At 26.1% G+C, this 16891-nt stretch overlaps 1 protein-coding gene across 11 annotated transcripts in view; it reads left to right on the top strand.

Moving 5' to 3' along the window:
* Window positions 1-16891, top strand: part of LOC111677987 (CUGBP Elav-like family member 4) — a 461863-nt gene that overhangs the window by 339664 nt on the left and 105308 nt on the right. For 8 of the 11 annotated variants that reach the window (XM_046951658.1, XM_046951653.1, XM_046951660.1 and 5 more), the window contains one exon: window positions 5742-5879. The exons of the other annotated variants lie outside the window; for them this stretch is intronic. In XM_046951658.1, the coding sequence (XP_046807614.1) occupies window positions 5742-5879 (138 nt within the window). The remainder of the gene's footprint in view (window positions 1-5741; window positions 5880-16891) is intronic. 11 annotated transcript variants of the gene reach the window in all.

Genomic DNA, 16891 nt, shown 5'->3' with positions numbered 1-16891 from the left:
TCTAGTTCAGTTCTAGTTCAGTTCTAGTTCAGTTCTAGTTCAGTTCTAGTTCAGTTCTAGTTCAGTTCTGGTTCAGTTCTAGTTCAGTTCTAGTTCAGTTTTAGTTCACCTTTAGTACAGTTGTAATTTGTCTGTAGGCTTTAAAAATTAAAGAAAAAACAAATCTAGCTTATAAATCCTTATCACAGTACACCGAAGCCTTTAAATTTAAAAATAGTTACTAAAATTTTTTGACTTGTTTTTTGATTTTATTACCTGTGTCATTTATATATATATAATTCTGAAATTTCATTTTCCTTTTGTATTCCATTTCTCTTCATAAATCCCTTCCATAAATAACAAACCATCACTCCTCTTTTTCTTTTGTACCACAAAACTATAATATCTATAATAATCTACTAAAGTTTTACCCAACAAATTCAATACTTAGCCTTATGGTCACAAAAGGTTATGAAATAGGAATTTATTTGTGTTGTAACAAATAAAACCATTATACAACTAAATAAAATGGAAAGAAACTAAAGGAAGCAATAAGAAATAAAGGAAATATAATATAGTGATATAAGGACAACATATGGTTACCTTAAGGAGTTTAGACCTTTACAGCCAAACGTAAATTGGCTAGATAATTGTCATTTATAGAAAGAAAAGCACACAACTTCAAACTATAAGGAAAGTATAATAAAGACAAAGAAACAATAGAAAGATAAGCTAAGAAAGAAAACTTTTACAAAAAGTAAATCTAACTAAACATCCTTAAGGACAATAAAGGCTATTAATATAAATAGCAACAAAGACATTTAAATGCAACTACAACACCTTAACTGTTTAAAAAACCAAATCAAAACTCTTTATCAAAACACCCTCAACTAAATATTTATAAACAAAAGCTCGACCCCCCAAAGAACGAATTAAGGCTGGCCAAAATGTTCAGGAGCAACAAAAAAGGACTTTTGCACAATAAGTTGAAAACAATAATAAAAATGTAAAGCACGTTTTCTTGACTATACCGGGCGCACATGTGACTTGTGCACCTATGTGCACTAGAAAGTTCAAAAGGAAAGTTAAGAGTTAAGTGCCATACAATACGTGGCCAGAGCCTGCTTATAATGACAATACACAGGATTGTTAGTTAGACACATGTAGTTTCAGGTCTCCATACAACAATTTTCTACAATTACCATACAAAACCTTAACGTTTAAATGAAAATACAGAAAGATAAGCTTAAGGCTGTTAGGGGTATATGAAGATATCCAAGAACTATTAAAATGGCAAAGGAAAAAAATCACATTCCAAAAAGGACTGGCAAATTTTTGTCAGTTGTTAAAAATTGCCATGATGATGATGCTGACGACAACGACGATGCCATCATATAGCAAAACAATAAAACTGAATGAACATATTAAAGACCATTAGGCTCATATAGACAACTAAAGTGGCTTCGTTTGTGGCCCCTTTTTACCTAGACTTATTTTTGTTTCTGCTTTTTTTTGGTTTTTCTTCTTTCTCGTTGTTGTTGTGTTATAACATAAACGATATAAGGATAATAATTGCATGTTTAACTGCCTTCCTTTGCTCCAGCTGTGCTTTAGTCCAGGGCCACGCCAAAAAGAAGTCATTAACGCTATGATGTCTTTTTAGTTTTCATATGTAGTATAAAAGCGCCATCGCCTCTCTCATCCTGTCTCACGTGTAGGAAACCAAAACGAAAACAAGCTTTAGTTACATTACAAATAGGATGCTGGTGGTTAAAAGCAATTTCAACTGTATATTCAAAAACAAACCCAGCAAACAATTGAAATTACAAATCTTTTTTATTATTAGAAATTTGAAAATGATTTGCTTCTCAATAATTTCTCTATTATTTTTCAGTTTAAGTTCAGTTCAAGTTCAGTTCAAGTTAGTTCTAGTTCAGTTCTTGTTTAGTTTTAGTTCAGTTCTAGTTCTAGTTCAGTTCTAGTTCAGTTCTAGTTCAGTTCTAGTTGAGTTCTAGTTCAGTTCTAGTTCAGTTCTAGTTCAGTTCTAGTTCAGTTCTAGTTCAGTTCTAGTTCAGTTCTAGTTCAGTTCTAGTTCAGTTCTAGTTCAGTTCTAGTTCAGTTCTAGTTCAGTTCTAGTTCAGTGATAGTTCAGTGATAGTTCAGTTCTAGTTCAATTCTAGTTCAGTTCTAGTTCAGTTCTAGTTCAGTTCTAGTTCAGTTCTAGTTCAGTTCTAGTTCAGTTCTAGTTTAGTTCTCGTTTAGTTCTAGTTCAGTTCTAGTTTGCTTCGCTTTTAGTTCTAGTTCAGTTCTTAAATATATTTTCAACAAATTGAGAAATTTTGTTTTTCAAAATTAATTTTAGGTATCAGAAACCTTTGATATTTTTCATTACTGAATAAAAATAACTTAATTGACAAATATTGCAACTTATGTTCGTTGGGCTAAAGAATATTGTCTACATATGTAAAGAGTAAAATAAAACATAAAATATTCCTGACTCTAGGGTAAAATTGAAATTGTTAACCACATAAAATTACAGGTTATTTAAAAAAAGACAGCGAAACAGACAGAACCTAGAAAAATATAAAACATGACTTTTGCTTTAAAAAATATAAAACCCAACAGTAAAATGTCTATAAAGGCAGAAAAAAAAGTATATCTATATGATAAGAAACAGCAGCACAAGAGAAAACATGAGTTAACAAAAGACAGACAGTTTACTAATTGTATAGTTTTTTTTTATAGCAAAGAAGAAAAAATAATAATCTAGAAAAAATGCCAGACAAGTAATTGTATTTTAAATAAATAGTATAAAAAATAACAAAAATTTAACTAACAATTTTTTCTAACCTCTGACTCTGGTTAAAATTGTAACAACAGCAACTTGTTTTCTGACATTTACTGTGTTTGTTGCTGTAAGCATTGACATGTAAATTGCCATTTAATGACTGACAAATGTAAAGAAAATACAACAATAATGTAGTGGAAACAATTTTTGGATTTTTTTTTTGAAGTTAACAGACAAGAAAATCAATTTTCCTAAATTAAACTTAACAATTTGAGAGAAAATAGTGGATTGGAATTTTTGTAAGAAAAATGTCTAAAATAAAGGATATGTGAAGAGTTAAAACAGCTGAAAGACAGGAGTAAAAGTAACAGGGAATATTTAATGAAGACACTTTGTTTTATTCGTTTTCAGAATAAAAAGTGATAATTGCTTTAAGAATTATATAAAAATTTCAATATATTAAAAAAAGGATAAAAGGATATATAGGCAGCAAGAAAATGCTTTGTTAAATATTAAAATTTAGTGTGCATGATTTATAAAACCTTTTTGCTTTTTAATAAACATTTTAACAAATTTTAAAAAAGTTTCTTAAGAAAATTTTGAAATTTTGGAAAAAAAACTTAATTTTTTGGTTTTGAAGTAAAAAACTTAAAATAAATCTTTAAAAAGAAAAGAAATATAAAGAAATTATTTGAATATTAATATATTGAAAAAAAGGATATATGGCGGGCTATGAAAATATTTGAGTTTAAAGAAAAATGTCGTTTGATTATCAATATTAAGGTAATTGTACAAATTGTGTGATAGAAAAAACAAAATTAAAAAAAAAAAACTTTATGAATTTTTTTTTTTTTAATTTTGTGTTTATAAATCTTAGACAAAAATAATGTTTTTTTAAACAAAAACAGGAAAATATAACAAGTTTTGAAAATATTAATACAGCTTAAAGTTAAAAAATGTTAATGGTTATTACAGTGTTATAGACTCATACGTTCTTTGTGTTAAATAATTTAGAAATTTGGAAAATTTTGGAAAAATATTTCAAATTAAATTGTTATTTAACATTTATAATCTTACAGCCTTATTCATAAACATTTATCAAAGGTTTATAGAACAAATTTTATATGAAAATTTGATAAAAGTTTATGCATTAGACCCTTAAAATTTTTTCTTGACATCATAAAATTTTTACTGAAATTTATTAATTCAACACATTTTTACTCATTTCAATAAAAAGAAAACAGTTTTTATTACCTTTTAATTGTTTAGTAGTTAACATTTTTAGCTAAAAGCAACAAAAAAATGCTTAATTTGATTGTTGTTGTTGTGTTGTGGTGTGTGTGTGTAACTGTATTTTTATTATTTAAAACATTTACTTTTTCACTTTATTTAAACAAGAAAAGTTTTAAGAAAAGTATATTTAATATAAAACCTAAAAAAGAAAACATTTTCTAAATATAAACAAACATTTGTTTTGTATGCTTTAAGGAAAATTATAATTTTTAATTAATACCTAAAAGTATGCTACAAAAATTTGTCTGTAGATTTCTTTTGCTTTTTCGTACAATTAAATAACTTTTCTTGTTAATCTTCTTTAGTTTCTTATATATTTTTTGTTTTTTATTTTAATTTTTACTCTTAGATATTAAGATATTAAGTGTGTAATGTTCTTTTTTCCATTAAATTGTATGTCTCTGTATTGTTTTTAGTCATTAAATGCTAAATAGAAATTTGTTATTTTTCAAAAACAAAAAAGAAACAAAACATTTACTAAATCAATATTTTTTCCATCTATTTTCTACTTTTTTTTCTTTTTTTTGTGCTCTACCAAAAAATAAACTGACAAAATTTCGTCTCTATAAAAAAATTCTAAAAATAATCGTACTTAAACACAAAACACAATTGGCGCTCTATTTTTAATTAATTTTCAATTAAATATCAAATAAACAAAAAAATATTGAATTGGTTTTAACTTAATTTTATTTTCTATTATTTCCTTTTTAATTTTTTTATAATTTATAAAACTATGCAAAATTTTTGCTCGCTCGCGTTTTGTTAACCAAAAAAAAAAACAAATTTTTTTCCAACACTTACACATTTTTCTAAAAATTTCATTAAAAATAAATTGTTTATAAAATTATTTAAAAACAAAAACAATTATTTGTTTGTCAATTGCATTTAATATATTTTACAAATATTTATTAAACTTTAAAACTATAAAACAATTTTTTATCAATGTTGTAATATTTTGTTTTTATTTTTACAATTACAATTTTTTACTTGTTTTTGTTGTTGTTTTACAATTTTACAAAAACTTAATATTTAATAATAATAATAAACGTAATATCAATGTTGTTACTTGTATTGAGCGTTTTTGTTGTTGTTTTTATTAAACAAATTAAAAAAAAAACTGCATTGAAATTTGTTTTTGTTACTCTTTCTTCTCTTAAATGACATATTTTAAATTAATACTTTGTTATGTAAACATAAATGTTAATGCGGGCTGACTTTTTGTATTTGCGTAAATTTGTTATTTTTTATTATTATTATAATTATTCCCCCTTTTTTATTGGTTTAAAAAATATTCTTATGCAAAAATTTTAAATTTTTATTTATAACAAAATTATTTATTATTATTTTTAATTTTTTTTCTATTTTTATGATGATACCTCACCTCTTCCCCCCACCATCCATGTATTGTATTAATTATTATTGTTTTTGTATGCCGTTGTTGTTTTGAAAAAAAAACTATACTCTTAACCATCAACCAACCAACAAAACCAAACGAAACCCAAAAAAAAAAATCACCATCCAAAACCAAACCAAAAAAAACTCCATCATCATTTACATATACTATTCCTCACTTATGTACCAACACCAACCATGTACTATGTACCAACACCAATCACCAACCTACCAACCACTACTACTCTAACTACTATGTACTACTACTGCTACTACTACAAATAAACAGAGCATAATATAGATCGCAAACTATTCGTTGGCATGTTGAGTAAACAACAAACCGAAGAGGATGTTAGACAAATTTTTAATCCCTTTGGCACTATAGAGGAGTGCACCATTCTCAGAGGTCCAGACGGTGCTAGCAAGGGTAAGTACATTTTTATTTTTTCTAAAAGTTTTTTTTTAAACAAAATATAGCTAAATAAAAACAAATGCAAATTTGGAATAATTATGGTAGAACAGCAAGAATAAACATCCTATTTTTAATTACTTTTTAGAAAATCAATAGTTTGTTATTTAAACTAGAACTAATCTACAATTTAGCTATAACTGACCTACAACTAAAACTTAACAAAAACTGCACTAGAACTGAACAAGTTCTACTGAACTATAACTGAAGTAGAACTGAACTAGTACTGAAATAGAACTAAACTAGAACTGAAAAAGAACTGAACTAGAACTGAACTAGAACTGAACTAGAACTGAACTAGAACTGAACTAGAACTGAACTAGAACTGAACTAGAACTGAACTAGAACTGAACTAGAACTGAACTAGAACTAAACTAGAACTGAACTAGAACTAAACTAGAACTAAACTAGAACTAAACTAGAACTAAACTAGAACTAAACTAGAACTAAACTAGAACTAAACTAGAACTAAACTAGAACTAAACTAGAACTAAACTAGAACTAAACTAGAACTAAACTAGAACTGAAATAGAACTGAACTAGATCTGAGCTGAACTAGAACTGAACTAGAACTGAACTAGAACTGAACTAGAACTGAACTAGAACTGAACTAGAACTGAACTAGAAGTGAACTAGAACTAAACAAGAACTGAACTAGAACGGAATTAAAACTAAAATAGAACTGAATTAGAACTGAACTAAAACTAAACGAGAACTCTTTATTACAGTTAAAAAAATGATAAATTATGTCTCAAATCTATAAAAATTTATATTTTTAGTTTAATTTCCGAAAATTTATTTTTGAATGTTAGCCCTTCCTTGCTCTACAAAACATTCTATTTTGCATTTGTTTTTTTTATATATATATATATATATAAAACAGACTATGTTGAAATTGTTAAAATTTCTACCCATTTTAATTGTAACTTTATATTTGTAATTGTTTAAAACAGTTTGGTTTTCTATGTTATTTCTTAAAAAAAACAATTTTTACATAGATCTCTAGTTATTTTACTTGTGCTGTTTTTTGCATCCTATTCACTACAAAATATTTTTTCTGTATATGAAGTATAACAAGTTGAAGTTATTAAAGTAGTTCTTTTTTTGTTTACATGTATTTCAAAGTGTGTGTGTAATGCACTACAGAAGTATAATGTTTTTAATTAAAAATTATAAACAATAAGAATAGTGCTACATTAAGAATAGTATCAAAAATCCTGCTAAGTACAATAAATAAAATATATAAAAATAAAATACTTAAAGAAAAAAATAAAAACAAAAAATTTTAACATAAAAGGAATAACTTAAAAGGATAAGTACAAAATTTTGTGTAGGTTAACAAAGGGAACAGGATATAAGTGGTTTAAAAAAATAAGTGATGTGTATGTTAAAGGTTTTTGTTGACTACCTAAAAGTATAATAAATGGAATTTAGATTTAGTATCCTCTATATTTTCAAACTAGTAAAATAACAGTATTTTGCTGCTATTTTTACTAAGTTAAAAACTATTTTTTCATCCTGAAAGTAGGCTTTAAATTTGTATTGTATTGTTGCTAGAAAAACATACTTAATTTTTTAAAGATTTCCCTTTAAAATTTTAATAAATCCCTTTCCCTTTAAGGCAATTTTAATTTTTTTTTTTACTTCAAGTTAAACAGAAAAACATCTTTATGCAAAACTTTTGCAATAACTGCTTACTCACATTCTCCAACAACAACAGCAGCAAAAAAATTGTATTCTGTTATTGTTATGTACTACATGTATTTGTAGTTGTAGTTGCAATGTAATTGTTATTGTTATGTTTGTGATTATTTTAAGGTTCAATGCACAGCTGTGTATGAAAGATAAAATTGCAGTGTGGTTATGATTATAATATGAATACATACATATATACATATATATTTATAAACTTTAATACATATAGATAGCTATACCCATACTAAGGTCATAATATTAATATTAAGTTTTGACGTAAACTAGGAAGAAAATAGAAAACAAGAAACAAAACAATATAGAAAATATCAAAACTCAAGGCAAAAAGAAGAGCTGGAGTGTTCATGACTGGAATAATTTAAAGGAGGGATCAAGTTGATAATATAAAGAAAATGTTTAATTTAAAAAAGGGAGGATTTTTTTTTTTGTCAAAATGTGTAGGAGAAAAAGGACTACGCCTAATATTCTAAAGATATTTTTGTTTATTTTTATTTAAAAGAAAACTGAGTTTTGGTAGAAAATTTTGAAAAAAAAAATTTCAGTTTTTCAAACTGTTATTTGTTCTCCTAAACGTATGCAACATTTATCACTCCTAAGAATATGTTGTGGATTTAATTATTTTTAAAAAAGTTTGCTATTGTTAATTTTTTATAAATATTCAAATTGTTGGAAAAATTTGCTATTTTCAATAAATTTTTAAAAGTTGCTCCTAAAACTATGCAGTATTTTCAGTACATAGATACATACATGCATTTAATTCAAATTGTTTCTAACGCCTAAAAGTATGCCACATTTTCTACTTCCATGGATATATACATTGAATTTAAGCAGCAATTCTTTCGAAAAATATAGACAAATTTTAATTTTATTTGAACATTTTTTGTTTCTCTCTTCTCCTCCACATCTTTAACCAAATAAAGTCTTTTCAACCATTTTAAGTTACTGCCATTTTATAATGATGATTAGATACTGCAAGTAAGAGTGTACATTTTAGCTTTTTGATCAAGAAAACTTCAGTCATTGATTAGAATATTCAAATCTGGCAAAAAGCAAAAGGACTGTTAGTCATTACACACAAAAGTGTTGAGTTGTGTACAAGTAGGTGCCAACTAACACCAATAGCTAGAAAACCAACACACGTACACGACAATAAAGGCTCGAAAAACATGCTGATTATCATATGTCTAAATGCTTGTAAAGTAGAGAATGTGTACATTTTTAAGCAATTGTCTACAGTTGCAAAATACTTCCACCTACTACTTAATAACACACATACATACAGACAAAGAGATACTACCGAGTTAGTTAGTTTAGTCAGTCATTTAGTCCAAAGACACTAAATAAAGTGTTGAAATATCTCAACCATAGTAGAAAATTTTTGTTAATGTGTGTATTGTAGTTTTGTCTATTAAATAGATACTAACACTGACACTTACACACACATTTGAATTTGTACGCTTTTTGTGTGTTTCATAGTTGTTGAGTATTTTCATCTAGAGTATAAAAATGACATGTTGCTTGATACTCAATGAGTTTTCATGTCATTTACCAAACATACTTCTCTAGCTTTAAGTACACACAAACACATTTCATTGTCTATATTTAGGAGCAACAAAACAAACAAAAAAACAACAACAGGAAGAAGTTATATATGCACATTTATATTAACAACAAGACAGACACGTTATTTTCAAATTTGCATAAGTAGCGTTACAATATTGTGCTGTACAGCATGTATTTTGCTTGACTATATGTTGTATGTTATAGAGTGTAGGAATTGTATTTCATCATTTGACTAAAGAGTGCTGACAGTAATCTGATGAAATGAGAGGCCTTATTCCCTTTTTAAAACGTCAAATAAGTCTAGCAACATGAGTAGAGCAAAATAACGAAAGAAAATTATACTAGAAGCTTTAACTTGTGTTTCTACATACATGCAAGTTACAAACTGTCTGTGAAACTAACTGTTAGCTTGTTGTGTGTATGTGTGTGTGTGTGTGAAAATTGCCTTGCATTTAAGGCATTTTGAATTATTCAACAGCCAACGTCTTGTGTTTTGTGCAAGCGGGTGGTAATAACAGTGTGTATGTGTCTGTGTCTGTAAAGACAAGTACTTTGAATAAATTAGCAGAAAACTGAAAATGCATCATCATACATCTCAACTCTCATACACAATCTTTAGATTGCATAGAATTTAAATTCTGTCTCTCTCTCTCTCTCTTTCCATCCTTGCCTCTTCTTTCATACTCTCTGGCTTACAATCAACCATAATACAATTTAATTTGCATACCAAAGTCAAATGGTTAATTGCGTAAAACGTTTAAGGGTTTTAATTAAAAAAGAAAGTTTAACAACAGCACTAAGGAATATGCTAAAGAAACCACAAAACAAAAATCACAAAATAAAATTCTTAATATACAACATTTCTAGGCTATTTAAAATTGGGATTTTAAACTTATAATAAACGCCAGAAAGTAGGCAATATATAGATTAATTTCTAAAACTTATTTAAAAAAATAATTTCAAAAATTTTCAAGTTTTATCAAAAATTACTACAAAGAAAATAAGAAAGTTTCATAAAAGTAAAAAAATGTTGCATAATTTTAGGATGATAAAAAATATGTTATTCTTAATGCAGTTGATTGCTCTTCTCCCCGCTTTTAATAAAACCATCCACCAACTACATTCTACTAAATATTTAATAAACTTCAACTCGTTACAAACTATTATTAAACATTTTTATTTTCAAAACAATAAATAACTAAAAAATTCCATTATATCATATGACAAAAACAATAAGCCAACCAACCACACCTTAAATTTTATAGACATCATTCGACTACCTGTTGTTTTCTATTGTTTTTTTTTTAAGTATAAAATAATGCACAAAACAATTTCCATATAATATGATCCTTATAAAACGCTGCTTTACAAAATATGTAACCAAACTACTCATAACTGTCACTTGAAACTTAAAACAAAGTTTCACAAAAATATTTGTTGAAACTCAAAATAGTATGGCAAACAAACAACAACTGAAACTAAATAAATAAAACAATAAAAAAAACATAATAACACAACTTAAAATTTCAAAGCTATATATAAAGTAATGTGAAACTTTTTGGTATGCTATTATTATTATACTCTCCAACAAGCTCTAGATTTCAACAGCAATTATGGCTGAAAAAAACAATAAATTTTAATATACAACACCAGCAACAACACCCTTCCTTAAATACACACTGAAGAACAGAAAACACAAAAAACCCTTTTATTTCCTTTATTTTATATAATTTTTTGTATTTTAATATCATCATGTCAGTTGTATTTTTTTATACTCGTTTTTATGACATAATTTGAATATACCCAGTTTTTAACTGCAAACGGAAGTGGTTGTGTAAATGTATGAGCAGGAGACAGCACACAGTTAAGTGTGTGTGGGGTTTGTGTGGCTGGTGTTTGTGTTTAAAAGTGATAAATGATAAAAAATTTAATTATAGGTAAAAGTTGTATAATATTAAATTAAAATGTAAAATGATAAACTAACAATTGCTTTAAGCCAAGGGTGGGTTTGTGTTTTTTTTATTTTTTGTTTTTCTTCTTGCTTGTTATTTTCCATTTTTTTAATTGATTTCATTATTTTTTCCTTGAAAAATTTATGGCCGCTTATAAAATTGTTACATGTCATAAGATAATAAACTAATAAAAACAATATAGATGTAGAATTTTAATTAAATTTAAATTGCATACTTCAAGGCAAGATAAGAATCGCATAATAAAAACATATTAGAAATAAATTGAAATGTTGTAATTAAAAAATAGAAAAAAAATAAGACAAATTATGGCTTTGAAAATTTAAAAGATGCACACTCTTTAATAATAAACAATAATATAATACTTGATAAATAATAGCATATTTTAAGGGGCAACATTTGTTGGAAAGATGCTGCATATTGAAATCTTACTGCTGCTAGAAAACTGCCGGAAAACTTTTTATTTTATATATAACAGAACTAGAACATAACTAGGCAAGGACTAGACCATAAATAAAAGAGAACTAGAATAGGACTGGAACAGAACTAGAATAGAACTGCAACAAAACTAGAACAGAATTAAAACAGAACTAGAACAGACCTAGAACTGAACTAGAACAGAACTAGAACTGAGCTAGAACAGAACTAGAACAGAACTAAAACAGAACTAGAACAAAACTAGATCAGAATTAGAACAACACTAGAACAGAACTAGAACAGAACTAGAAAAGAACTAGAACAGAACTAGAACAGAACAAGAACAGAACTAGAACAGAACTAGAACAGAACTAGAACAGAACTAGAACAGAACTAGAACAGAACTAGAACAGAACTAGAACAGAAATAGAACAGAAATAGAACAGAAATAGAACAGAAATAGAACAGAAATAGAACAGAAATAGAACAGAACTAGAACAGAACTAAAACAGATCTAGAACAAAACGTGAACTGAACTGGAAATTAATTTTGTAAATTTCAAATTTTTCGAAAATTTTCTATAAATTTTTTGTTTAGTAAATTTTCCGATAATATTCTAGAAATTTTTATTTGATTTGTGTTTATTTTTGATGATTTTTCCAAGTGATATTTTCATTGTTTCTTTAATGTCTAAAAGGACGCCAAAATAATCAAAATTTATAGCCTATTTTCAGGCTATGAAATAATTTTTAATGTTAAAAAGATGTATTTTAATGTGAAAACTTAGAAAATATCTAAAATATTTAAATAATTGTAATAGAGAAAAGTAAAAGAAAAACATGTTTTGAATTATAGCTAAAGAAAAACTTAAATATAACAAATTTATGGATTTCCTTATATCTTTGTGATAGAAAAATCTTTATTTACATATCAATTATACAATTATGTTTGTAACAAATTTAACTTGGCCTAGTTTTACACTTCAGTTAAATGACAATACATTAGTCTACTGCTAGGCTATAACATTTAAATGTTATGGCCAAAGTTAATAATTTATGTAAGATTTCATCTAACAATAAATCAGCTATTTGCTTTACTAATTCAAAATGGAATTAATGTTTTAATTTTCTTATTATAATAACTAATTTAAGGCTTCTTTGTTTAATAAATTTAATTTCATAATTAAACTTTATCTTCTTAACATAACAAATTAATGACCATGAAAATTTAAATAATATTATTGCCTACTTTTAGACTTTAATTCCACAAAAAACAATCACATATTTTATGACAGTTTTTAATTTTTTTTATATTTTTATTGTTATTATTTGTAACTTTGCTCATTTAATGCCTGGGTTTTTTTTTTGTTGTTGCGTAAAGAAGTATGTATTAAACAAGCAATTAATTTCCGTTTGAAAATCAATTTTAAATACTTTATCATACACACATATAGATTGGGTCCTTGTAAAGGATAAATCACATTATATAACTATACAACCAAGGCAATTACTTTAATTATACTCTAAAGTATTTTCAATATTATTTTACGTTTTTTTTTTTTTGTGTATACATATATTTTTTAAATATTAACAAAAAACAACAATTGACCACACAACCTTATTACAGTATTTATATTGTAACAGAGAAAAATTAATGTTGTGTATATTTGGGCGTTTATATGTAGAGAGAGTCTGTAGGTATGAGTTAAGGTTGTTAAGTTTGGTTATATACATAATTCATTTTGAATCATTAACATTTATATGCTGATGATGAGGTGCCAGCAACATATTAACTCTTTAAGTTTTTTTTTTTTAGTTTATAAAAAAGAAATGATACACAACAAAGTAAATACTCCAAGTATTTATACATATGTACTTATTTATATGTAAAAAGTCTGTCTTAAATGTTATGTAAATGACAGAGTTTAAGTTTTAATACCATAAAGGTTATACATATATGTATGTACACATTTTGTTGGCAGAAAGAAAAAGTACATTACAAATATATATGTATGTATAATTTTTATTTTAAAATAAGCGTAAAAGAGAGCGGAAATGTTGCCACGAAAATAAAAATAATTTTTAATTTTCATCTGCTTTTAATTAAAACTGAAAACTTGCAAATTAAATCAGTAACAAGAGCCAGAGAAAACTACACTCTTACATAAACACATATTCTTTCATCATTGTCATCATGTTAATAATGATGATCATGTTGATGATTATAATGTTTTTGTTAGAGTAGTAAGAGTAAAACCTTGTGTATGTGTATATGTAAGAGATTAAACTTGTTCCATATGTTGTAGCAGTATCCTGCTGCTGCTATTACAGTTGTTGCCTCTTGGCATACATGAATTCATGTCTTTTTTTTTTTTGCTGTCTGTAGTGCATGTAATTATTTTTACATTTTTATATATTATTTTCGTTCAATGTATTTCTTTTATTTATTTTTTTGGTGAAACAAAAGCCATACATGTTTATAGCCATTGGTTATAATTGTTCAATAAAAATATGTAGCACTACATGTCATTTGTACGTTTGCTACTCTTCGCTTTCTTTTGTAGATAAAGTATAAGTAATTGAGTGATTTCTTTGTTTGTTGGGGTTTCCAATAAGATTTCCCACTTTCAGGGCCAATTAATGTTGCTATATTTAATTGAGTTATATAAATTTTATTGAGTTAAACAAAAAAAATTTAAGAAGATTTCAATTCGAAATATAGTTCAGTTCTAGTTCAGTTTAGTTCAGTTCTAGTTCTAGTTCAGTTCTAGTTCAGTTCTAGTTCAGTTCTAGTTCAGTTCTAGTTCAGTTCTAGTTCAGTTCTAGTTCAGTTCTAGTTCAGTTCTAGTTCAGTTCTAGTTCAGTTCTAGTTCAGTTCTAGTTCAGTTCTAGTTCAGTTCTAGTTCAGTTCTAGTTCTAGTTCAGTTCTAGTTCAGTTCTAGTTCTAGTTCAGTTCTAGTTCAGTTCTAGTTCAATTCTAGTTCAGTTCTAGTTCAGTTCTAGTTCACTATATAATTTCCTTCATTCCATTATTTCCACAGCTAATTACTTTTCTATTAGACAACCCTCAAAATAAAAGTTTGTTGAAAAAAATGTGACAAGCAAATTTAACCTGTCACCTTAAGTTTGTTTAACACGCCTAATTAGAGCCTCTAACTACCAAAAACATATAATCATAATTTTCTAGAATAATTATTCAACCATAAACTAAAGAAACCCAAACACAATCATATTTGTATGGTTTTGTTATATAAAATCCCTTATAAAATATAATTGAAATGAACATAATTTCTTTACAAAGCATACTTACAGGCGTATACAAACAAAAGAAACTAAACGAAAAGATAATAAAGTGTAGTAATCTATTATTAATTGGGTTAAAAAAGGAGCAGATATGATTATCAAAAAGGACTAAAAGTAATAATATAATTTAATTATTAGCAGGTACTTAGACAAATATATTTTTTTGCTTTTAGGTAAAAGCTTAGAAAAGAATTATTTTTCTTATATTTTAACCTTAAAATGTTGAAGAAAAGTTTTTTTTGCCATATTATAACTTTGTTTAAGTATTTACTTTTTGTCTGCAACGGATATCAACTGAAAACTATGTTTATATATATATATACAAAGAAGGGGAGTCAGTGTGTGTAGGTGTATAAATTTAATTTCCGTTTTTAATACTTTAGTTTTATACATAGACTTTTATATTTTCGAGTTATCTGTGTCGATTTTGCTTTGGTATAAAAACACTTTATTGCTATTTTCCTTTTTATTTCATGGGTGTTGTATTTTGCTTTTTCTAGTCGAAAAATCGTTTTTTTTTTTGTTTCTTTATTTTTATTTTAGTTTAGAGTTTTAATCTTTTGATGATGGTGTTTGTTGGTTTGCTGGCTGGTTATCAATATGAAAACGCCCTTTTATTAAACGCCTTGTGGTTTCCTCTTTTTTTTTGCTATTTCCTCAACAAATATTTGTTTTTATAACCCTGGACAAAAACGTCATCATGAGAAACTAAATAAAACACTTGGCACTAGTTGGACTAGTTGAAAAAGGATTGTAAAAGAAAACCTTAAACCGTCCAACAAGTATTTACTGTTACAAACACCACAAAAAATTTACCAGCACAAGAACGAAAAATGTGTTAATAAAACACACTTGTGCTAAAAAAAAAGTTTCATACGAAGTACATCATGTAATTTTTCATTAACACCATATAGTTTTTTTTTTCAATTTTAATCTTAAGCTTTTGTAGCTATTACTTTTTTCTCATTACTTTTCCAGCCAACATGTGGTCTTGTTTTGGAATTAAGACATGCCTTTTTATACCTACAACTTCTCTTCTTGCTTTTCTATTTCTGCTTATTCTGTAACCAAAAGTATGAGTTTTTGTTAAATGTTTTCATTAGCCAGAGTTTTGTGTTAAAGGAGGACACGTTTTTAGCATTTATTAGTTTTCCAGAGCTCATTTTCAATTCGTTGCTGAGGCATGTCACATCATGATGATGATTTTTGGTTTAATTTAACAAGTTTGTTATTATTTTTTTTTTGTTCATTATTTTTGGCAAACAACCTAATGAAAACAAGAGTTATAGTTTTAGCTTGAAAAAAAGTGGAAATAAGTCTAAGAGTTGACATTTTAATTGAAGTGGTGACATATGTTTAGAATTTTTTGGCATTAAAAATGTAAGAATTATAATTTTTGGGATAATAACTAAAAAAGGATATATATGGAAAACTTCTTTATTAAAAAGTAGGAAATAAAAGCAACATTCATCTCAATTCATATTAAATATTTTATTATATTTTGTGCTAGGACTAAGGAGTTATAACATCTTCTTTCTAATAAACTTTTTTCGTATGAATTTTAAGCAATTTTTGGAAATTTTTAAAAAAAGGATATATATACATGTTGAAGGTTTTTAAAGTTAAATAAAAAAATCTTTTAAAATAATGTTAAGCAAACTTAAATACGTTCATATAAGAAATTTCATTAATTTTTAGAAATATTTGCCGATTTTATAAAACTTTTTTTAATATATTATTTAATAAAAATAACATTTTTAATTTCAATTTTAAATAAAAATGTGTAAAACTTTGTAAAACAAGTTTTTATGTTAATTTTTTTTTTTAATTTGAAAAAAAGGATATATGACCATCTAGTAGGTTTTTGAATCAAAATTAAAAAAACATTTTACTATAACGTTAAACAACCTTAAATACGTTCTTTTAACAAGTTTCTTATATTTCTAAGGATATTTGCAGATTTTACAGGAATTTTTTAATAAAAACAATTGTACTCAGGCAATGA

This window comes from Lucilia cuprina, chromosome 5 (assembly GCF_022045245.1).
Source record: "Lucilia cuprina isolate Lc7/37 chromosome 5, ASM2204524v1, whole genome shotgun sequence".
Lineage (NCBI taxonomy): Eukaryota > Metazoa > Arthropoda > Insecta > Diptera > Calliphoridae > Lucilia > Lucilia cuprina.
This window is presented reverse-complemented; position numbering and strand designations above follow the sequence as displayed.